The sequence below is a fragment of the Neolamprologus multifasciatus genome, chromosome 1 (genome assembly GCF_963576455.1).
Source record: "Neolamprologus multifasciatus chromosome 1, fNeoMul1.2, whole genome shotgun sequence".
In the NCBI taxonomy this organism is placed as follows: domain Eukaryota; kingdom Metazoa; phylum Chordata; class Actinopteri; order Cichliformes; family Cichlidae; genus Neolamprologus; species Neolamprologus multifasciatus.
Genome location: NC_140439.1, coordinates 11,045,770 through 11,071,520, shown reverse-complemented (window position 1 = coordinate 11,071,520; position 25,751 = coordinate 11,045,770). Strand labels below are relative to the sequence as shown.

General features: G+C 39.2%; 1 protein-coding gene across 1 annotated transcript in view; it reads left to right on the top strand.

Moving 5' to 3' along the window:
• Positions 1-21,175: 21,175 nt before the first annotated feature.
• itga11a (integrin, alpha 11a) overlaps positions 21,176-25,751 on the top strand; it is a 56,469-nt gene continuing 51,893 nt past the window's right edge. Inside the window, exon 1 of the mRNA XM_085158422.1 lies at positions 21,176-21,403. Coding sequence (XP_085014548.1) covers positions 21,355-21,403 — 49 coding nt within the window. The 5' untranslated portion in view covers positions 21,176-21,354. The remainder of the gene's footprint in view (positions 21,404-25,751) is intronic.

Genomic DNA, 25,751 nt, shown 5'->3' with positions numbered 1-25,751 from the left:
AATTTGAGAAAATTTGGGATTTTAGCCCATGGTCATTTCTGTAACATAGTGCGAAACTTGCATCTCTTGCCACTTCTTAATTCAGGCTTTTGGAGGTAAGTAAATTTTCCACTTTACAACATATAAAATGTGTGGGAGGAAAAGACATCATCCACAGGGTGGAGGTGGCAAATCCTGTGACCATTAAACCTGAAGGTGCCACCGTGGCTCATATGTTCCACCATATGTCTACATGCTTCTACTCAAAGAAACAGAAGTGGAAAGAACTTCATTAACGGTGACAGCTAACATGCACGGATGTGAACAACATTAGGTTTGAAAAATGCAATAATAAACAACAGCAGTCAGTTGATCTGGCCTAGCTATGCTCTCCAAAGAGGAAGAGGATGTATTTTACCAGGTCTGTTATGCATTAGGAGCTTCATTTCCTTATTGTCTAACCCTCTGAAGGCTTTTTCGAGGAATCCCATATTTGATGTTTTGCTTCCACCTTGTGGTGAAACAATATCATTACCTCCAGGTAATAGTCGTGGTCCTACTAAACATGGCATTTGTTTTAAGTTTTCATCAACTTTACACAGAGGCTTTAAGGATCTTTATCAGTGGATGATTTTCAAATAAATTTCTCGCTTTATAAGCAGTGGAAGTGTACTGGATGTAAGCATTGCTATGTTATCATTCCTTCTGTTTTTAATAGGAAACTGGGAAAGCCTTGCTTACATATGCAGAAGCTTCTCCAGCAAAAATACCTTTTACTTGTGCCATGGAAACTATTCAAATTTAATCATATTAACAGAAGTGGTGCATTTAGGCCTACAAGTTTAACACCACGTTTCTAAGCTAACAGTTAATGTTAGCTTAGCTTAAACCTTGAAGCTTCATAACTCATAGAGGGTATACATGATTTACTGGTGGTGAGGACAAAAAGTGTAGAAGTGTAAGTAGTTATGGAGGTTATACGGTGATGTTTTTGGTTTGTTTAAGGAAGTGATAACTGGTTAACTGAGTTAAATATGTATGTGGCTTTCTCTTTCTCTCTTTAGCTGAGCATCATCTAGTTTCAAACCTCAAAAAGGATAATAAATAATGTGTCAAAAAATAAATAAAAAAGAAGCACAAGCTAATGTTGAGTAATGTTTTCTTCTATCAGTAGTAGGCCTTTTACATGTAACGTGCAGAAGCTAATACTTCAATGTTAGCTAAAACATTACCCATAGGTTTGCCTCAAATTGCATCTATTAGCAGGAAGGATCAAAAACCAAAGTATTAAGATACTGAAATATAATAAAACAGGATTTTGCTAATAGGGTTGTTTCTCTTTTTTAATTGATTAAATAAACTGGTTTCCTAATAAATTATTTCTGCACATTTTTAAGTTAAATGACCAAAAGGTATTTGAAATTGCATATCAAAACACTGTGGACTTGAAAAAAGCATTTTAAAGACTTTTTAAACTATCTATCTATTTTCTATCATTCTGCTTTTGAGTTGGTAAAAGCTTTTGAGCTTTCCAAGGAGGATGAACCTCACAAATTCTGCATTTTTGACAGTATTTGGCAGCAATTAGCTCTCTTGTTAGATTAATTGAAGCCTAAACCTCTGCGTGCAGACCTCAGACTGTGTTGGTACGCGATCGTCATTTGCTGTTGACGCACATCTGTGCTCAGAGTAAAACATGACTGACCTTCACTGTAATTGAAGCGTATAGCAGGATTATTTGGTAGCCATTATTTAATCTACTCAGCAGATTATTGTTACAAAACACAATAATATGATGTAACCAACTTCTGTGCAGCTGGTTCAAGTAATAATAGACTCATCCATCACAGAAAATATTAAGGAGTGTGTAAACCACAAGAAAGGACCACTGTTCTTAAAGTCTCAGCTGACTCACTGTTCAGAAACCACGCTGTATTAACAGTTAATGAGATGACTAATCTTGCCAATGCAAGCAGACTAAAATTGCAGTGAAAAACTATTTCATGCTTGATGTGCAGCTGATACAGTTTCTCCCATCTCAGAAACTAACTTGTACCATTAGCAGCCAATAGTTTCTCTTGTTCTGGTATATTTCTCAAAGTATTTGGGAAGCACTGAAGAAGCAGGTAAACAGGTAAACTGTGCCTCCGACATGATGTAAAATCAAGCGTTTTATTAATATGCCATCAGAATGACAGTTCATGTGAGAAGTGTTGTCTTCAAATGTTTCTCATTGACGAATAAATTCCTGCTGTATTATACCAGAAAACTATTTTTCTGAAAAAAATAACTGTCTTACTGAAGACTGTTCAGAAGCTGATTACAAGAGCAAAACATTTTACACAACTTAGATTTACGTGTGATGACAGGGTCACAAAACACAAAATTTACACAAAACTGCACAAACAAACACGTAGCCTGTAAAAACCAGAAACATTGTCCTACTGTGTGCAATAGCCCGCTTTAGTAACAAAAGAAAGGCTTGCAATCTGCAGTCTTCTTCTGTTCCCTTCTGCTGTCATGCCATTACATTTATTGCAGCAAACAGAGATATCATATTTTGTAACTGACAATCATATGCTTTCTAGCTCCATTCAGAAAATAACCCCTGAACAGGATTCAATAATAGAGAGTTATAGTGTTATGGAGTTTTAGAATTATGATGGAAGAAACTCAGATGAACCCCAGACCGTTCACTGATAACATTGCTATTATGGGAGCTGACATGTATTATATTCACACAATGCTGGTTTGGAACATCTTCAGTGGCTTGTGGTATGAATTTTCTGCTCTCTCCTATCATGGCCAGACTGACACTAGCCTCAACCATCACAAAAATGAAACAAATACACTCCACATTCGCACACTTATAGCAAAGTTTCCTCATCCCTATGGTAACGCAGGTCACACTGAAAGGGAGATATATCATAATTGCTATAATGTGTGTAAAGAACAGCAACGTTTTACCTGCACCTACTAAATCACCTTCACTGTCACAGTTTATCTGAGATGGAACGTAATTAATTTACTGTCACCTGATTTCTCTTGCACTTTATCTGTCGTAGATGCTTTGCTGGCCAGCTGACAGCAGAGGGTGAGAGAGAGATAAGAATGATGCAGAGAAAGGGAGTGATATACAAAAAAGTTAAGTGGCTAGGTTTTTACCCAAGCGGAGATAATATGGCTAGCACCAAAAATGAATGAACTGCCAATGTGGCCAACTTTTAATTTAAAATTGTGAGAAATTCTCTTCATTGCAACTTTTTCTGTCTTCGTTTGTACCATGAGTGAGCCCCCTCTTCGGTTCCTTGCCCACTCCATGATTCCCCCCTCACAGAAATTGTTGCTCTAGTGGAACATTTAATCCACAGAAGCTCAGATTTCGGCTTCCCCAGTGCACAGCACAGTGTTCCAGTCAGCCACAGTCTGCTCACACACCACTTCCTCCATCTGAGGAAAGTGCAGAAGAAGCGAGAAGGCGAGTAGGATTGTGAGGATCTGGAAAAGAAGTGTTTCCCTGTTTCTGCCACTTGCATCTTTACTTTGCTTCCTTGAGATGCTAGAAAGACAGAAAGGGAGAAAGAAAGAGAGAGAGAGCTGATGCTGCAAGATGAGAAATCCTTGTTTCCGTAATTTCAGTTGTAAGCAACATCAGCTAGTGTATGATAGATACACAGCTGTTTCAACTCTCAGACTGTTGCGTGTTGGTAACTAATTTCATCAGAAGTTATATATTGCACCATTCTGCTGTCTTAAAGACTCTTATAGAGAAGTAATACTTAAAATCATCTCTTTATATTACTTTAAAAACTTCTAATTCATGTAAAGATTAGTACATTTTGTTACTTACATTAAACTAACAACAAGACTTTATACAGCTGTCAAAGAATATGTGCATGCCAATTGTAAAATTAAAAAAACAAAACCAAAAAAAAGGCACAATATGATCAAATGTGTTTGAACTATTCCTCTTGTTTTTCTCTAATCCACACAGGGTCAAAATACATATGCTTAATAGACTTTGGTCTATTAACTTCATGTTAGTGAAAATGGTTTATTACATCTATTTGTCTTTACAAACATACAAAGGATTTCTTTGACATTGGACTGATTGATAATCAGAAGTCCAAGGAACTCAGGAAGATCTAAGAAGGAAAATTGTAGATTTACACAAACTGTGAAAGTCTTTGGAGCCATTTCTAAACAACTCAAGATTCCAAGATCATCAGTTCAAAAAACTGTATGTAAGTACAAGTTATTCAAATGTGCCACCACTTCACCAAGATCTAGAAGAAGTAAGTAAGTAAGTAAAATTTTATTTGTATAGCACCTTTCAAGATAAAAATCACAAAGTGCTTCACAGAAAAGCTGAAACATAAAAACAGAAATCAACCAAAAGCAAGTTTAAAGAGATGAGTTTTTAGCTGTTTTTTAAATGAAACTACTGAGTCCACAGATCTCCGGCTAAAAGGAAGGGAGTTCCAGAGTCTGGGGGCCACAGTTAAAAACGCTCTATCGCCTTTTGTTTTCAGCCTCGTATGTTGGACGACCAGCAAGCCCTGATCACATGACTTCAGACTTCAGGCACCTGCTGGGGATGTACTGTTGTAGAAGATCCAAACTGTCACCCTCAGATGAAAGGAAATTGGTTAGGATGTTCAGGAACAACCACTGTAACCAACAAGGGAACTCCTGGAACCCCAGGGTCGCTGTCCACAGTGAAGCAAGTCTTACATCGCCTTGGCCTGAAAGGTTGCCGACCAAGAACAAAGCTCTTGAGCTCCAAAACCAACACCTCGGAGCTCAATTGAAATTTACAGCCACCTGCGGCAAATGCCAAGTTTTATGATAAGACAAGAGAATTATTGAACTTTGTGGCTATAATGACAAGAGATATGTTTGGCAGAGTAAAGGTAAGGCTTTCAAACCTAAGAACACTAAACCAGCTGTCAAGCATAGTGGTGCTAGCGCCATGTGCACTGCACAAACTAGATGTAGTAAAGAAGAGGAAATAGCTCCAAATTCTTCAACTTCACCTCTAATCAACAGCTTGATAACTTGGGCGTTCAAATAGTACAATGATCCAGAGACGCATCAAAACATTAACCTTCTGGAATGGTGTTCCCAAAACTTTGACTTCAACCCTAGTGAAAATTTGTGGGTTATGTTTGAAAGTCAGGTCCTTTGCAGGAAACCAACCAATTGAAATGAACTTAAAATGCCAACTCTGCCAAGAACAGCGGTCAAATATTCAGCTAGAATTATGCCCGAAGCTTGCTGATGGCTACTGTAAGTGTCTGGTCAAGGTGCAGTCTGCTAAGCGACAAATATTAGTGGAGTGTATGTATACTTCTGACTATGTGTGAATTAGAAAAAAAATGCAAAATAAATTCAAACTTGATTTGATTTAATTATTGCTTTTTTAAAGTCATTAAAGGTCTATGCTGAACAATCATTCCACTCTGGAAAAAGAAAAGTTCAAAGAAATCATTAAAAGCCCCAAATTACTATGGCATCCATTCCCATGATGAGTGCATGTAAACCTCTGACCACAACTGTAAATGTGACAAGCTAAGCATACCTGACAGACGTGCTGCAGCTCTAGATTTCGGTGTAGGAAATCTTAAAGAAGCCTTTATTTCCTAGCTTCTCCAAAAGCCTCTTCTGACCTTACTCCTTGTCTCCTCTAGTTGCAATTAAGAAACTGAAGGCCCCTCATGATAGCCGAAATAGTTCCACGTCATGGGAGGAATGAGGACAAAACTAAGCTTTAGTTAGCATAATGATTACTGTAGGGGTCTGTGTGAGGATAAAGTGGAAAATAGGGATAAGAAGCAGGTATGAAAATAAAACCTGTGAAGACTGAAGCAAGCATGAGTTAGATTCAGTTCATTTCATCTCATTTTATGTAGCGCCAATTAACAGCAGCTGCTTTAAAACACTTTCTAGTGTAAGGTAAAGACCCGACAATATTAGAGAGAAATATGATACACGCACACAGTCCAGTTTTCTCACCACCGTGTGCCGATATGAGCAGCTGATGCATAACTCAGCCATGATTAGACATTTCCACAGTTTATTCACTCAACACATGAATCACTCCATTCTCTCCTACTCTTGAAATTACTTTCCACCAGTTTTTAATTCATCCAGGTCTCCTCTCCTGCTACATTTCACTCCGCTGAGCCTCTCATTTGCTCTATTTTTTCACCTGCCGGTCATTGGGGCAGATTTACAGAGTCGTCTGGTGGGAAAAAAAGCCCCTATTCACCTAGTCCTTCCCAGATCCTGATTAATTCCACTGTCAAAAAAAAGATGCTTCTGAACTATAATATTACATTGAAAAAAAATGCCTAACCTTCCTAAATAAGTTAACCCCATTGCTGATTTAGAGATAGGTCTGTGAAGGTAAAAGATGACTCAATTGGGATGTTTTCAAGTGTGATATAGTTGTGATCTACAGTTTAGATTGTTCCCACATGGAAAAAGACCCGATCCGAGTAACCAAATGCATATACTGTATACATCTAGCCTCTATTTTTCTGTCTGTGTCATTTTGCATCTGTCTCCTCTCACATACACATTCACCACACACAGAGTCTGGAAAACAACACGCTCACATTAAGTTAGTGACAGCAGTATAAAGGCTTAACATGTGGTAGCACTTAAGCAGACCTTTCAAATCCAGTAGACATAAAATACAGAGAAAAAGACTGGAAACACCACACAGCATATTATCAAATACAAATACAGCAGGCAGAAGAAATACCTTTCCCCCACTTTATCTGGTTCTGATATAAATTTCCTTTCACTAATTGACATTAATAAGGCAAAAAAAAGTAGGAATTGTTACTCTAGTTCACTAATTTTATTCTTACAATGGACAAAGGCTATTTTGTTCTCATAAAATTCAATAAGTAGGGATAAACACTTTCAAAATTTACAAGTCCCCACAGATCACTCAATGAACTGAGTGAAGTGAGTCAGTTTGGCAGACATCATATGTTTAAATATTCCTCTGGTCTGCTCCGGCCCCGCCAATGAATTTGAAATGTGCTTTATGCTCATTTGGTTTCCATTTGGGTCTACAATGGAGGAACCACACTCACACTTTTTCTGAGCTGTTTCTTTGTATCTTTGCAGTGCCATAAAGTTGCTTTTCAGTTACAGTATTGGACACATCTTGTAAAAACAATAATAAAAAAATGTATTTTTAGACAAAAACGTATTTTTAATAATAACCACACATCAATAAGTCAGCAGTGGTATAAATTAGCCTTTTCTGTGGCGGAAAAAACATATTACCATCGTTTATGAGAGAAAACATCTATCAAAAATGACCACATTCCCATTTAAATCTGCCTTTTTTTCTGTGCTCCATCAGTGTAAGGATACAAAATAATGGTTATAGTGTGTAGATATGGCCTTGTGTGGCCTTCATGTCGCAGACGAAGCAGCAGCAAAGACAGTCCAGTACTAAGTCTGGTGCTCTTTCTTCAATTAGCGCAGCTCTCGCCATTGCTTACACAGCTTGTTGGCCAGCCTAAAGATTTCAGTCTTAGCACTACAGCTTATTATAAAAGCACTGGAATGCTATTGAACCTTCTATAGAAGCCTGTATTTCATCTGGTGTGTTGCCAAAAGTGAAAACTGAATATTGACTCATGCGTGAAGGTCAAAAACAGGGGTCACTTACAAAAATCTCAAAAATCTGCCAGACTCAACCCTACTGGGTGGTTCTTGAAGCACCAGGGGATGGATCTTTTCGTGATCTCTAAAACTTGGGCATTTACTACTGTTTTGTAAATTTGTGTCAGGCCTTTGACTCTTTTTTTCTTGTCTGCTGTTGCATTGTTTATTTCTTGCAGAGTTGAAACCTAACTGCAAGTCATAAATTACATCCCAACCCTCCTCTTGATTGTGTTTGATTGAGCTGGTAATCAAAGTTGGAACGCATGCAAAGTCTGATTAGTGCCAGCTGCCTGAAACTGCTGGCATATTTCAACCGCATGGAACAAATGACAGTGCTGTTCAGTGTGGGCATTTGCCTTGATTCAATATGACAAAAAGCAAATTAGATGCAATTTACATACAAGTGAGGTATTGGATCATATTAGAAACATATCAAAACCTTAGTCTAGGCAGTGTGCAAGTTGAATGCATTTTTATGTGCAGTTTTGTTTTTTCAGGTCATTTCAAATTTGAACCATTCAGATACCTGAAATATTCTTTGCTTGCTCTGAAATGACAAATGGGAAGTTGGTGTAAATGATTTGTAGAGTATGTTGGACAGCCTACCTCCAAACTGCTTTGTCTTTAGAGGAAATGTAGACCTCTCTAAAAGCAAAGAAGACAATGACTGACAAATCAATGTTTTAGATCATAGTGAGTTACAAACATGTTCATCAAAATTTGGAAAAAGATGAAAAACTTGATATAATTTAGGCAGTGTAGTGTCACCAAAATCATTTAATTACTTTAATAACTTTGCTGACACACATCTATTCTTTGAAACATAAAAGCAAAATATTCTATAGCAGTTAGGCTGGGAAAGAATCCTGGGATCTCTATGTCACAGTGTGGTGGCCGTGAAGACTGCTGTAGAGCAGCGGTCCCCAACCCCCGGGCCACGGACTGGTACCGGTCCGTGAGTCGTTTGGTACTGGGCCGCAAGAGTTGAGGCTTCGGTGTGAAATTCATGGTTTTCAGGGTTTTTAGCGTTTTTTAGCGTTTTTTTTTTTTCGTTTTTATCGTTAACTTGGTTTCCCTGGGTCTTTTCCTGTGTGTTATGAATAAATCTTCTTTTTCTTGGTACCGATACTGGTTTTATTTTGCTGTATTTATCTGCAACACCTTAAAGGCCGGTCCCTGAAAATATTGTTGGACATAAACCAGTCCGTGGAGCAAAAAAGGTTGGGGACCGCTGTTGTAGAGGACAACACAGCATGCAAGAGATACAAATTATGAAGCAAAAGACGAGCTTTAAAGGTGAATTCCAAATCCGAAGAAAACCCAAAGTCCAAAAATCACAAAGGATAGAGGGCTGAAGATCATAAGGTAGCAAAACATGAAATATCCAAAAGACTAGTGATACTACTGGTACCAGCAAACTGGTAGTTTCACTTTAATGGAGCGAGACAGAACATCTAGAAAAACACATTTCATAAAAGTTATAAATTGGTTACTGTTAGCAACAGTGCTAACAGTGGTTAGCACTGTTGCCGCACAGCAAGAAGGTCCTGAGTTCAATTCCAACATCAGGCTGGGGTCTTTCTGTGTGGAGTTTGCATGTTCTCCCCGTGTTTGCGTGGGTTCCCTCCGGGTACTCCGGCTTCCTCCCACCGTCCAAAGACATGCAGCTTGTGGGGATAGGTTAATTGGATAATCCAAATTGTCACTAGGTGTGAATGTGCGAATGAATGTGAGTGCGAATGATTGTCTGTCCCTGTGTGTTGGCCCTGCGACAGACTGGCGACCTGTCCAGGGTGTACCCCGCCTCTCGCCCCCCGCGACCCTGAAAAGGATAAGCGGAAGCGAATGGATGGATGAATAAAATAAGTATTTGATCGCCTACAAACCAGCCAGTATTCTGGCTTCCACAGACTGGCTGTGAACCCATGTGGCAAACAGTCAGTTATAGATGCCATGATCTCAACTCATTATGTGGATAAAACACAGCTGTCCACAGAATTTCTTCCACTCCAACATTTCCACCTTCATGGCAAGATGAAAGAGAAGAAGCAAGAAACTTGGTGAGGACGTGGCAACTGTTGGTGCGATTGTTCAGAAGTGGATGAAATATTAAATGAGCTCATCATCATAAGAAAGGTGGTGGGTCAGTCCAAAGCTACATGGGAGGAGCTTGTTAATTATCTGAAGACAGTTGGGACCACAGTCACCAAGAACACCCGTATGCTTTAATGAATTGAAATCTTGCACCACCCACAAGGTCCCCCTGCTCAAGAAGGCACGTGTACAGGCCTGTTCTAAGTTTCCACTTAACATTTAAATGATTCAGGGAAGACTTGGGAGAATGTGCTGTGGTCAGATGAAACCAAAGCTCTCCTGACCCCTGTCCTGTAAAGACCGGTGGGCCAAAATCCCTCCTGAGATGTGAGCAAACCTGGTGACTAATTACAAGAAACATCTATCATTGTGAAAGGGTTTTTCCACCAAGTACTAAGTCGTGTTTTCCTTGGGGATCAAATACTTAAACTCCATAAACACTTGAGAAGCACAAGAAACAGAAGTCAGATATTAAGCTGAACCTCATCATAGTAGAAAAACAATGTGTCAGGGTTCCTGGGTCGGTGACCCAGTGTTTTCGGTTTTCCCACATCAATGTTTTCACTTCCTGTTTTTTCCCCATGTCAGCTTGTCTCTCGTGTCATTAGTCAGATTATGTTCAGCCCTGTACTCACCTGTTTCCAATCATTGTCATCATTCAACCTGTGTATTTAAGTTCCTCGGTTTCACCAGTTCTTTGTCGTGTCATTGATGTTCGTGTGATGTTGTCCTCTCCGTGTTCTCTCAGTTCAGTCAGCCATTCAGTGTTCCAGCCAGTCAGTGTCCGTTCACCCTCTGTTCCTCCACTCCTTATAATAAACCTCCACCAGTCTTCACCTACCTGTGAGTCCTGCGTTTGGGTTCCTTCTTCCTTGCCTCCACCACACAACGCCTGACACAATGGGAACAGTTATGAAGAGCTGTGGAACTAATCATTGCTAGAAAAAATAAATAAATAAAAGCCTTCGGACCAAAGCATGAGATCATGACATTCTGTTTCATCATGTGGCTTCTAATAGCGCATGTACATAGTCACATCTGTGTATTAACAGCTGGTGTTAGGATCAAATGTTTGAAGCTGTGAGAAATAATATAACCACACTAATTAAATGAAAGGCCTCCATATTTTTCTGTGTTGAATACCAGAAACAAACTAATTTTCTAAATATGTGTTTCTGGTTGGATTTCTCTGATCAGACGGGCAGAGAGGCTGATCAAAGCATTGTTCTAGAGACATCCAAAGGCATGTGGCCGTCAATACAAAAGCAGCAGGAACAGTTTATAAAACTGCAGACATGTTTGTAACCTGAAGTCTTGAGGTACAGAATGCTCATAAAATGCATGGGTGTACAGGGAGTTCAAACATCCACGGGGGGCATAATTACCTGCGCCTGGCAGAGGAACAACACTCAGCACGCATGAACCCTGTGCGGCTCTGGACCCTGCTCCAGGAATCATGTTGTCCCTTTGCAGTAAATCAGGGTTTGTTCAAAAAATGTAAAAGTCTGAGTTGGTATTTCCAGGTAAACATCTCATTTGCAGTTAGAATATCTGCGCTTAGATTGTATTTTTGTACTTAGCTCTTCTAGGTTGATGTTCCAGAGCTTCCGTCTCGGGATACTCTATATTTAATGTAACATGTCTGTTATAATAGGCAAGGCTGGGATGTATTTGTGTGTACTGAGCATAATACATTTGATATACAGTAGTCCAGATACTAACTAGCATTATAACTAAAACTAAAATCTTTTTAAATTACCTTAATCCTTTTGGGTCCAGGATACAATTGGCAGTTGATTACCACTTTTGATTTTACCTTTATATTTCAGTATAGGCAGAATCCTTTGGGCTGACAGGAAGGCAAAACTAACTTAAATAACCAGTGGTTACAAGCAAAGTATGCAGAAGAGCATCTGTGAACACACAATTTGTCAAACCTTTAAGCAGTTGGCTTATATCAGCAGAAAACCACCCTCGTCAGCTAAGAAAAGGCTAGAATTTGCATGGGCACACCGAAATCAGACAGTAGATGATTGAAAAAACGTTGCCTGTTTCTGCTTTGACATGTTGACTGTAGGGTCAAGATTTGGTGTAAACAATATGAGAGTGTACGCACCTTCTGATGGCTGCTTCCAGTGTCACAAAGCTCAAATCATCCCAAACTGCTTTGCTGCTTGTGATAATGACTTGACTGTACTCAAATGGCCTCCACCAGAGCTCAAACCAGACCTGCCGCAACTGTGTGATGCTATCATGTCAACATGCACCAGAATCTCTGACCAGTGTTTTCAGATTCGTGCCAAGAAGTGTGCCCAATACAATACTAGTAGATTGTAGCGAGTTATAGTTTTATATATCAGTATCCCACTTATTCAAACATTAGGAATATTTTCATAGAGTGGAGAGAACCCCTGGGATCGGTTCAAGAAGCATGAAAACCAGATTAAGAACCCACCGTTTAGTTTTGATCTCTGTTTCAAATTAAATGCTTATAGCTGCCAAACCAAAATGGCAGCATTGTGCTCATACTGTTGACACAATACACAAAACAAAACTAAGAAAAACATGAATCTACAACACTGTGTATTTAGCCACTTAGTATTGCATTTCAGGATGTAAATACATCAGTCTCAGTCACTCATCAACAATTAAGGCATTCTAAAGGCAAAAGGTGGCCCAACCTGGTACTTATAAGGTGTACCTAATTAACTGCCCACTGAGTCTGTATATAGAGAACTGCAAAACATGAACATATATGAGATGTTTAAGCCACTAAACTAAAACTAACTACTCATGAATATATGATGTGGATACGGTTTGAGCCATTTAGATTCTTGTATCTCAGAGACTTTAGTTTATGTTTCTACCTGAGTCAGGCACAATTTAATATAAGATAATATTTTCTTTCTTTTAAAAAAAAATCTCTGGGTAAGCAATAAAATTGCATGTCAAAAATGTCTGCAGATTTTTTATAAACGCAATGTATAGCACAACGTTTAACTGAATTATAGCCTTTTTATGGCAGACACCTTGAGCAATATCAAATTAAACTCTTCTTTAAAAAATACAAACATAGTTTGGGAAACAGAATCTGTCTTCTCATGAGCAAAGAAACTGCCAAGTGTGGTCAAATAATAAACAGAAGGTTCAGTCTCTCATTGGAACAGTAGCTGCCAGGGTGTAAAACAACAGAAAATAACATCACACATAGACTTTCCCCTTTGGAAACGCTATGCCACAAGATGTGTTGCATTAACCGTTAATGTGTTGTCATAAGGATTGCATTGAAAATTTCTGTGAGAAGGGCTTAACTTGGTGTTTGAGTGGTAGACCTGCAACAGATAATTGCACATAAGCTTCGTGAAACCTAATAATTACAAGCAGAAAATTGTAGACAGTCTGGTTTTCCATCAAGATCCAAGAGGAGAAAAAAAAAGCCTGGTTCGATTTTTCCATCTGTCTCACAATGAACGTAAATCCTAACACAATGAAACAGGAGCGTGTGTTCTCTCATGAAGAAGACATGACGAAGGCAGAAACTTATGTTGAGCCACGAGACAGAATGACCTCAGTTTTGAGTTGCTTGATTGGGTATAGGAATGCGGTGACCCTAATATATCCCCTAATATGTCTGTCCTGGGAAGTAATACTACCAGAATGTGAATTGCATGAGAGAGAGTGAAAATTATATGCCTCCGACTACTGTATTGTATCCATATTAGGACTCAAGATGGGGAAAAAAGTTCTCACTTACGTACACTACAACACACGCGTCCGTGCAAGTATTTTCATATGGGCTTTGTGTTTAAGCTGGGTGTTGAGAGACATGGCTTTGCCCTCAATCTGGACGTGTGAGCTTTGCAGTGTTCCATTGTCATCCATCTTGTGGCGTGTGGCTTTAGTTTCCACATTAGTCTATTTCCCACTATTGCTACTGGCACAACTCAACCTGCACAAAGCCCCGCCAGAGATCTGGAAAAGTTAGCATGACTCACTCAAGCTCAGACAGTAACATTTACTTCTCTCATTCGTTGGATGTAGCTCTTTAATACGTTCATCTATAAAGGGGTTTTCCATTGGTATTCGAGTACTAATGAGATTGTATCAGTTACCTAATAATGGGAGTACGCTGTCAAGCGTCTTACGAGGGTCAGGAGAGAACTTGATATGGACGAAAAAGCATTTCTTTTATTCCTGTGATACACTAATCAAATTTTGATTTGGACCTCGTTGGTGGCCAAATCACAGAAATGCTGAGCAAGGTCATGAGATGGAAACTGATGTATTTGCATCCCAAAACACAATATTAAGTGTCTAAAAACACAGTGTTGTAGATTCATAAATGTTTTTCTTAGTTTTATTTATTGTGTTGTGTCATGAGCACAATGCTGCCATTTTGGTTTTGGCAGCCACAAGCTTTTAATGTGAAACAGTGATCAAAACTAAACAGCAGATTCTTAATTCGGTTTTTATGCTTTTTGAACCGATCCTAGAAGTTCACTTCTCTCTATGAAAATATTCATGTTGTTTGAATTAGTGACCTCTTTTACCTTCAGAGCTGCTTTAATCCTTCATCGCTTGGATCCAACAAGGTGCTTAAATTATTCCTCAGGGATTTTGGTTCTTACTGACATGATAACATCACACAGCTGCATAATCGTTGGCTGCCAGTCCAGATGTAAATCACCTGTTCCGCTTCATCCCAAAGGTGCTCTACTGGATTGCGATCTGGTGGCTGTGGAGGCCATGTGACTGCCGTGAACTCGCTGTCATTGTCACTGATAAGCCAATATGAACTATGAATGTGTTGTGCGTTCAGAGAAGCTCATCTGCATACCTTGGCTATTATTAATTTGTTATTTGAGTCACTGTTGCCTCCCTATTAACTCAAAGTTTAACTCAGTTTAATCTTCAGTAGGTTGTGAATTTCTGATATGTGATTGACTGATTAAATATTTCCATGGACCACATGTACCTAACAAAGTATCTGGTAAGTTTATATAAAAACAGCCTATCTAGGTCTAGTGAATTCAAGCTTGAAAAATTCTCCAATTGAATAGCAGTGAGTGAGGAAACAAATGCTCCGTGAAGTACACGGTTAGCGCATAGTTATTAACTTTTTGAGATAGGACGTTCATCAAGACTTGGGTCTGATTGGAGACATTGACAAAAGGAATTGTGCCTGTCTGTTTGTGCAAGACTCTTGCACCTGATAACAGCTTTTGTTCAGTGTAACACATCTTGGGAGACGATTAGGCAACAAAAATGAACAATGCCAGTACAAAACATTTAGTCAGGTGCGAGCCCAGTTAAGCTACCCCCAAATTGACAGAAACTCAGCATGCGAATCTGTGTTTCTGAGTTGCCGTTCTCAAAGATGCCACAGTGCACATAATGATATGTGGGATTCATTATATCTTTTCCAGTACTGAGCTTTGGGAAGATGGTTTTTGAAACCCTACATTTTAAACCAGTTTATATCCAGGATAAACTGTTTATTCTAAATGTCATCTCTAGAAAACATCCACAGCACATATATGGAGCAAAAAAAAGTAAATATTTTTACATTTTAACACATACATGCACACACACACATGCACACACACACACACACACACACACACACACACACACACACACACACACACACAGCATGCATGTGCATAAGATAGATCCTTGCAATGTATATTTACTCACACCTCAGTATGGCCTTGGTTAAATGTGAAGTACACACATCATTTTCCTACAAATCATCTTAAGTCACAGGTTTCAAGACACTTTGGACAATATAGCCTCAAAGATCTGTTTTGAAGCAGGTTGCTAACATTTGAACTGATTACACTTCCTGAGCATAACAAGAAATCGAACACATACGTCATGCATTGAGTTGAATGCTTTATACAATGCTTTATTGTTGGTAATAAAATTTAGAATTTCACATCCATTATCAAACATTTTGATGAAGGTTTATCAAAATTTGGCAAATAAGAAAATGACAATAAGATGTTGTCTTTTGTCTGAAAAGTGTCTGTGTCAATATGACAGCATTTAAAAATGTAAAGATACAGACTTTAGGTTATTTTAATTAACATCTCCATTTTAACGTTGTGAAAAGTATCAAGTGACTTAAATTACCAATAGTTTGCAGTAGAGCAATCTTATATTGAGCCTCAGCGTTAGTGCTGAAAATATTTAAGCTCAACAGGACGCACAGATTTGTGTTTTTTATGGGGTCTGTTGAAACAGAGACCTCCTTTATTCAGTCATTACTAGATTGGATATCCAGAAACTGAATTTCTTAAATTCAATGTCTTGTTTCTATAGCAGCTTTTCCCTTTGACTCTACAACATCATTTAATGTTTAACAGATCAATACAAAAAAGCTACAGATCCACATTTAATGCCTTCAATAGAAAATGAATATTAAACATTTAATGATTAATAATTTATTTGAATGAAAATAGGACGCATTTGTTAAAAAATGTTTCAATATAACGTTTTACTGCCATTTATTCAGGGTGAAAAATAAACAAGTGTAAATACCTTCAAATTGCCTTTCATGTACACATGTTGAATCTATTCTTCATTTAATTAAAAGTAAATAATTAAGTGTGAAAAGTGTTGAGTCTTGTTTGGTTCCTGTATGCTACACCACATATTATTTGGCAGAGTGGCTCTTCCGAAACATTTTTCCAGGTTAATGGTTTATCCAGGGCTACTCGCTGGATCTGTGCAGTGATCTCTCCCTGCTGTCCCTGTAGCCGATGATCTGGCCCGAAAACCAGCTGCTGGAGCAGCAACATGTTTAAAAAAGGTCCTTAGAGGAGTTTGAGTGTGGGCTGTATTGCATTCATTGTTTTATCTTGCTCCTGACTTACTTGGCCATGATTTATGGAAAGTAACATCCCTGTGGACAGTAACTCTCAGTACATACAGGTGATTGTTTCAAGAGTGATTTCCAAGAAATGCCTCAGGCCTCAACAGACTTCTGAGAACAGTGACTGCATAAAGAACTTCCGCTGTCGTTAGTGGGCTGAAGTTCACGCCCAAATCTGAGAATCTGGACATGTTTCATCTTTTTGATTCACTTAAACACTCACTTGCATTGTCTTCTTCCGTCATGTACTTTGGAAAATCCATCCGCAGAGACAGAGAGACAGAAATAAAAAAAAAAAGAAGCCAAGGAGTTAGATATGGTTTCTTTTTTTAGTGCTGTCAGCGTTAATCTGGTTAAAATGACGTTAACGCCATAACCGCATTAACGCGGCAAATATCCCTTAGCGAGTTAGCACGGATCGCCCTGTGCGTGGAACTGTACGGCGTCAGCGTGGTTAGCTCGGTAATGCGTTAGCGCCATCCAGCCCCACTCCGCGCTAACTCACTAAGGGAGATTTGCCGCGTTAATGCGGTTATGGCGTTACCGTCATTTTAACCAGATTAACGCTGACAGCACTAGTTTGGTTTTTTTTATTTCACAATAAGACTCACTGGGTCTTTAAGTTGTTGGGTTGTTGAACCTACTATGGGTGATGACACCTATAGTAAGTTCAGATGCTGGGAAGATTCTGTTGACTTTAACTGACTTGATTGGGTGTTTTTTCTGCCACCCTGTGGTCAAACATCTGTTAATGCGGCTTTAAAGTGCTGCCAGTGAAAACTATAATGTCCAAATCTGTCAAAAATCCCTCTCCGGCGTTTTTCTGGTCAGTAATGAAAATAAAATCCAGAAATCATATTTGAAGATGTTTGTGGGAACAGTCATATTTGAATTAGGCTAACCTAGAAAAATCTCTCTCAATCATCTCTGACCTTGGCCGCTGAACTAATACTTAACTGAACCGCTGATGTCACAGACAGAATCAGTTGAAAGAAGGCCCCAGAAGCCAACCTTGGAGGTCTTGAATTTGACAACATTATGATAGGTGATACATGCTGGGTATCCGCATGAGGCACGCACCCAACCTGAACCTTGAGAATGGTTGGCTCTTTAAGTCTGATCCCATAGGACTTGTTCCATTATAGCCTGAGGAGCCAGCCATATATCACACACAAGCAGATAATCCAGGGGTGACTGAGATAATTGCTTGCAGTTGTGGTAGGGTGCCCTGAAAAGGTGAGGTAAGTGCAGCTTCTGTTCAATATTGATTTCAGGCTGCACTTCACAGCAGGACTCTGTGTGGCATATATGGTAAAAAGAATAGGGTTTTCAAACCTAATTTTTCACACTCTGTTAAGTTCACGTCTACTCCTCCTAACCCTAACACTCCCCTACAGACAGGGAGTTAAATATCCTCATGGCAGCTTTGGTAAGCAGTAAAACATGCTCGCAACCCCCTGGAGTTGAAACACTGACAAAATAAGTCCAAGTCCTTAAACGCCACTGGCACACAGCCTCCATTCAGAGCACCAATAATTGCAGGTTCCTCTCTCTAACATTTGTCTTACAAGCTGACAGTGGGAGATTCTTGAGCTATGAGTTTTACCCACAATACTGAATAAAACAATTCATGTTATGAAACTTTTTATGTTTAGCTTTTTTTTAAATGTTACATTGACTGCCAAACCTCTGTACAATTTTAATTTTACCACCAATATGGAAAGTGTTTCATTTCTATGATGGAGGAGGAATTTGTACTTTTATTTTGGTAGTCTGCATGAGGAATTTACTGCATGCTCACAACGTAAGCTGCTGTAACCCATTTGTCCTTTAAAACAGTACAATCCCAGCAGGAAGCACAATCGCATGTCAGTGTAGGTTTGAGTAAAAGTCCACACTATCAAATCCAGACATGTGGACTATGTGGACCATGGAATATCACTTACCTTCACTCACCTAGTCTTGGTGTAATTTTAAGATGTATATCAGCAATGCTATGCGGACGCACATCCACACAGGCAGTGCCACAGTAGGCAAGGGCTTAATTTCCTGACTTCAAAGAAGCAAGGAAGCCAGCAGCCTACTGAAAAGAAGTGATGAAGGAGGAATAAGTCCAATGAGCTTTTAAGCACCCTTAATGAAAGCAAGTCTTGATTCTTTTTTATTTTTTAAAGCTTTGGTTAAAGCAGTTTTGAGCGCACTCGCTGGCTTGATTTGTGTGAACTGTGGCTGCTCTGTGTTGAAAATGAAGGGGACTGTGATTGCAAACTAAGAGGAGGTGTCTGTTAGAATCATAGATGTGCGTTTCCCAGATTTTTAAATAGACAGCAGCTCGCAGGATACGTGTCGAATCTAGAAATATAAACAAGTCAGCTTGGATTAATCCCATGGTGAGTTTGTCCAGGATTTCACAGTCTCACATGGACCATTTGACTTTTGAAGATAGTGCATGCGTTGTGCTGGAAAGATATACAGAACAGCTGTTGCCTTTGCTAAGAGTTTTATTTTACTTTTTTATTTATATGTTACTCTCGGTAAAACTGTTATTCTGTAAGTGTAAATTCTAACACGTGTTAGTTAACTTTATGCAATGAAGTGAAACATTTTTTTTCTTTGTACCCACACACAGTGGCCAACTTGGTCGCCTTCAAGTTGTTGGTGGTGAGGCCAAAAGCAGTAACCATGGACCACAGCTCCAACAGCATTAAGACCAGATTGCTAACCTTTTATCTAATGCACCACAGGATATTGTTCACTAGTAGGGCAAAAACTGAAGCGGGAGACAATCAGCTTGTTAATGGTAGTAAAAGAGAGCCTAGCCCAAAGGTGAAGCTATTGAATTAGTTGTTGATCCAAGTTTCTAACCTGATCTATAGCTGCTATTTAAAAAAAGGTAAAAGTAACATTTTACTTATATAGCACCTTTCAGGATAAAAATCACAAAGTGCTTCACAGAAGCTAAAACATAAAATAGAAATCAACCAAAAGCAAAAGATGAGTTTTTAGCTGTTTTTTAAAAGCGACCACTGAGTCCACAGATCTCAAAGGGAGAGAGTTCCACTGTCTGGGGGCCACAGCTACAAAAGCTCTGTCGCCTTTTGTTTTCAGCCTCGTGCGTTAGACAACCAGCAAGCCCTGATCACATGACCTCAGGGACCTGCTGGGAATGTATGGATGTAAAAGTTCACTGATATATGTTGGTGCTTGTCCATGCAGAGCTCTGAAAGTCAATTTCACAGGGAGCCAGTGCAGCTGAATCAGCAGGGGTGTGACATGGGAGGACTTGGAGGACTTGGTCAGAAGCTTTGCAGTGGCGTTCTGAACAAATTGCAACTTGCAAGCTGCATTTAGTGAGAGGAAAAATTACACTGTGGATGTAAGGAGCAAATATGAGCTTCCTCCAAAGGCCATCTGGTCTCACAAACAGCTCAGAGTAGAGCTGGCTCATTTTGGGCTTCTGGGCACCTGTCTAGAAAGCCTCCTGGACACCCGCTAAATGAGGTGTTTTGAGCACTGAAGAAACCTCTTGCTGGATCAGATTTATTTTAACAAGTAAAATGTGTCTGTAGCAGCAAATTTATTGCCTAATTGCTCGCAATCTGAACTGACTGTGCTTTGACTACAAGCTCATGGCTAGGAGTTGGAAAGCATACACCTTGTCAATCCAGAAGCCTCAAAAGGTAACACTTGGGAAAGTTTGCTAGCAACACTACTTAGATATGTTTAAGAAAATAAAATCTTTGGGTTTGGGTTATAATAAAATCTCTCCTCTATTTTCTGGGTCACCAGGGTCATGTGCACTGTTCCACTTTATTTAGGATGGGTTGCCAGAAAACACCAGAAGGAAATGAAGAATATATATAACAAATTTACCGCATATTGATGAGCTTACATTTGTAAATAAAAACAGTTTGGACCTGGCAGAAACTATGTCCCCTTTATTTAGAATACAGTTTAGCTGTGTGGAAACATAAACTCTTCGGGGCTCGACATGGAAATCTACCAGGTGACCACAGAGTGATTTCAGGAAAGCTAATGTACACAAAATCTGCCTTACTGCATAAATTAGATCAGTCTACATTCTGCATTTGAACATGGTTCAAGTGAGAGCACATGAGGTAACATACCAACCCCGCAATTTCTTGCCACTGTTAATATACCTGTCAGTTTGTGGTTGTGCCATGATGGTAGCATTTGTGGTGTCGAGTCTGAAAGAAGCGCATTTAGTCTTGTATTGAGAAAAAGATAGGTGGTGGTGCTGCTGATTTACGCTATTTCCAAAGAATCTTTTGGAAATCAAGTTAACTCTAAAAATATGACCGGTTATTGTTTTTTTTTATATGTTCGGAAACAAGATGTGTGTATCTCCTTTTCACCTTAACACCTCAAATCTCCAAATGTATGCTATGATAAAAACCCACATTCAAAAGTCCTCTACTGAAAACTCAAGTTAAATCATTTCAAAAGCGTTTGTCAGGCCAAACTGAGCTGAATGAGTTTGTGAGAGACGGAGAATCCCTGCCCTGCTGTTTGTGTACCTCCTTCTTCTTCGACAGTCCCCTCCTATTTCCCCGAGATATAGGCAGCACTTTAACTCCGAGTCAATCAGAGTGGGATCTTTAACCGTGCGTGCCTCAGCCCACCACTTACACCCTCACAGCAGTCATCACTCGTACACCATCACATTGAGGCACGCTTGCACCGCAGACCATATGGAGTACTACAGCTTTCTCCTGCTTTGGATCTACAGCCAGCAGCTGGGTGAGTGAAAGGTGTTTATTGTTGTAACAATATATGTGTGCTTGTATCAGACTAATATGTGGATCTAACCGCTTTTCCTCATGTAGCTTTAAAATAATAGAAATACAACGTTTATTTAATCGTACTGTGTCTCATTTGAGCAGCAGGAAACATTTCTAAAATAACGAGGTTTTCTCTTTTTTTACTACATTAGATGACTTATTTTGTTAGTATTATGATATTTTATTTGCAAATCTGTGTGCTTTGTACTAAAGCAGCAAGATTTGAGTATCTTCAGTGGATGAAAGGCTATTTGTGCACATGAGTATCAAGAAACAGCAAGGCAAAGGTCATTTGCTTTACTGAAAGATACGCTGTCTGTTAAAGGTCCACAAAGAAGCTCTGTGTCACACTGGAAGCAGGCATGTTCTTAAAACTCATGCCATCTTTTCAGTGTCAACTTTACAGAGACTGGAGAACTGGTGGTGCTCAGCCAGAAATGTGGTCAATTACCAGTGTAATCACTTTAACAGCACCACATCCAGACAGGGTGAAAGAAACAGGATGACAGAGACGGAGTCAAATGCATCAAATGCATGTACTTTTCAAAGCCAGACCTTTATTATGATTATCGTCTAAAGTAATATACAGTTCCAGTGTTTAGTAAAGCTAATTAAATCAACCGCATCCTTTAAATGGCCTGTAGAAGCTTCAGTAACCGATGCAGGGCTGGAGATTTCTGTATGGTTACGTTTTGAGCTCAGTATAGTCACAATGCAGCCGCATTTCCTAAAATTGTGTGAGGACACATTTCCATAAAATTCCGGGCAACTTGTCACTTTGGCTGTACATTATGTTTTGCCTGTTTTTTCCTCAACAGAAAGGCAGTATTCACTTCTTTTCAAACTATTTGGAAGAGGAAACATACTGGTCTTTAATTTACAAGTTTGGTAAATAATGTGAAACTGAAGATTGGAGAAAAGGAAATGAATATTGTAAATATTTGTATCAGTTTTGGAATTCACTGGAGCAAACCTCTGGATTGATGCCACAGTAATACAGACACTGACCTTGTAGCTGGAGTCTGCGGCAGAAGATGCGATGTAGCGGGAGATGTTTTGGAAAGCAAGCAAGAGGCTGTGGATTACTGTGTGTGGCCTGACATGACTTTTGAAAGAAGATAACTTTAAATACGTCTATTTGGTTTGGATTTGATGAATATGAAACTTCTATATATGTATAAAGGGTGTAAACATGTCCCTTAGTTTCACTCTGCCAGCAGAATATACAGTATGAACTGTTTATTTTTCTTTCCGTGTATTTGTGTGAAGTGCGTCCACATCCAAGAAACTGTAACAGGGTTTAATGGTTTGAAGACACATGTTACCTATAATTAACAGCTAAATAATTAGTTTCAATTGCCCTCCACAGATTTTCATTTTACTTAAGTTCCTCCTTTGTTATCAGTGGACAAGATCTATAATTCCTGCAGGCTGATAACTACTTATCAATGAAAAGCCATTTCAATCCATTATATCTGTATTTAAAAGCTGCCCATGTTTTAGTTACAGTTAGTTAATGCCATACTGACCCATAGCAATTTATGCTCCACCTTCAGCTACAGAGATTTAGTCTGAATCCCTGTTGAGCCTTTTATCAACTCAGAAGGTTAACAGCCTAGCAGTGCCCAGTTGGCTCCTGTGTGCTTGGAGCATCTGGTTTTACACACCCCATGCCTCCCACAGTATTTGCTTTGGCATAGATAACAGTGAAATAAGGCGCCAAAATCTTTGAAAGTACATTGTCAACTGTGAAGTACCATGAAGTGTATCTTTCCAGAGAAAACCATTGGATCACTGGAAATCCAGAATGCATCAATGGGAAATCATTGCATCCTGTTTCTTCTGATATTTACTTTTATGCAAAGACCCATATATGCCAAAGATATCGCTCCTGGTCATGTAACACCAGTTGGATGCTGTTTCCACACACACACACACACACATATCAGAAGTGATTGTCAGGATAGATTTTTTTAAAAATCAGTGAAGAAGAAGAGACGTATCATGCTGTATCATGCGTGTGTGTGTGATATGAGGATGTGTCCAAGCCAGCAGTTTGCACAGTTCATCCAAACTGCTGCTCTATATCAGCGGGTCTGCGGTGGAGCTCCAGCGGCTTGGTGTTGGGCCAAAAGCAGCAGCAGACTAATGTGAGTCACACCGGCAGCCACCGGCCTGAGGTTTATTTATCTGGGCAAAGAAACCGGTACACAGGAAACCCAGCAAGACTCTGACCTTACGTTAAAAGCTGCTAATATTACTGAGAATATTAAATTGCTTTGCCACTTTAGTGTCTTTAAATGGAAACTGGATGATCTCAGTTCTCATGCTTCTTACCCTGACACTTCTCTCTCTGTTACAAGCACTGTGAGATTATTAGCTGTAACATTCTTTGCTTCATCTTCAGCCGAGATAAGGAGGATAATTGCTTGCATTGCTTATTCGCCAGATATCAGATATCAGAACAGAAACTATTCTGTTGTATTTTATAATTACCCCCCCCCCCCCAAAAAAAACACCCCAAACAAACAGAAAACAAAAAAACTATAAAATGATGCAGCACCTTCTGATTTATTCTCACACGGCTCCATCCCAGTGACTTATTTTCAACCTTGTTTGCTGAATATGTTTGTAGCTATATAGAAACTTTAAAGGGACATTATGGGATAGGATGAAAGAAGAGCTGGCCATGTGCACCATTCGTACCACAAGAAATGAGCAATGTGGCACATGTGTCAATATTTACTTGAAGAGTTTGCGTGGCAGAGACGGCCTTTCACTTTAAGAGAACTTTTCATGAAGCAGAACAAACAGTCTACGGTGATGCCGATCACATTATGAGATACTTGAGGTCACTTGACTGAAAAAAAAAATATGAATGACTTATTCATTGTGTAGCTGGGAATCCAAGCGTAGCTGTGGTAGAAGTGTGGTCTCAGTTTATTTATTTTTTTATGTTTATTTTTTTAAAACTGCCTGCAGTCCCCAAACTGTCAGTTTTGGCCACAGTTTACAGATGCTTGCTAGGGAACCGGGAAAGCAAATATTTAGTTTCATGTGTGTTTAGACAGCCTATTAACATGCCTAAATATTCACTATCTAAGGAATGCAGACAAATTCACATTTCTGTAGAGGGGCCATTTGTCTTCGGACTCAACATCCAGCCTCTCCTCTACATGTCAAAGCACCAGCAGAACTAAAATCTGCTCTGCTGTGTTAAGCAATGTTAAAGTGGTAATTCTGCAGTATTTATGATTTAAGAACAATGCAATATTTTTTATAATATAGAACATCTTTATAAATTACAAGCAATTCAGTTGTTATTTAACCATTCTGACAATACTTGTGATGCTATTCTACATCCTTTTAAATTTGGAGCAGTGGCAGAATATTGTAAGATGACCACTTAAAATGATGTCTTCCCTAATTTGCTTCAATAATGAATCAGCAAACAGACTCCTGCCACACTTGCCACAGCTGCGCTGAGGCTCTGGGTGACCACTCATTTTCGTATTTTGCTTCCAAATCAACACCTTGGTACTTTAAAAAAGTAATTTGAACACCTGAATACCCAACAGATCCATCTAACATCCCAAGAAGATCTCAGAGTTTTTGTTAAAGGTGATGAACAGAAAACACTTGTTGAGAGGTGTATCAAAGAAACATACACGATGTTAGACCGGTACATATACCATGTGATCAGCTGCTGGACATCCACATAAACAGATACATTGATGCAAGTGAAGAGAAAAGATTCCATGGACCTATTTTCTCAACCATTTATCCACTTCAGGATTGGCTGGGGTGCTGGAGCCTATCCCAGCCGGCAAAGGGTGAAAGTACACCCAGGACAGGTCACCAGATCACTCCAGGGCTAACACAAACAAGGCAGGCAACCATTCAAGCTCACATTTACACCTTTGGGCAATTTAGAATCACCAGTTAATGTAATTAGAGTGCAAACATTTGACAGTCAAATGTTTGACAGGTTTTCATTATGGCAACATCAGATTAAAAATAGTGAATAAAACTATGTGTGTTAAGTTACAGCAGCAGCAAGTTTTCTCTCCCTCTCTTTCTCTGTGAGTCAGCTGTCTTGATTTTTGAACTGTAGTTTCTTATTGAGTAACTTTAATTGAACATGTGTCCAGCTTTGTTGCACATTCCTTCACTTGAATTGATCAAAGATTTCCAGACAAAGACAAAAACGTCTCACTTGACTCAATGTGACCCCAGAGTCTCATTCATGGGGAATGAACTGTGTGTGGTGGTTTTTTGCTCGAGTGTGAGAGACTTAATAAACCCTA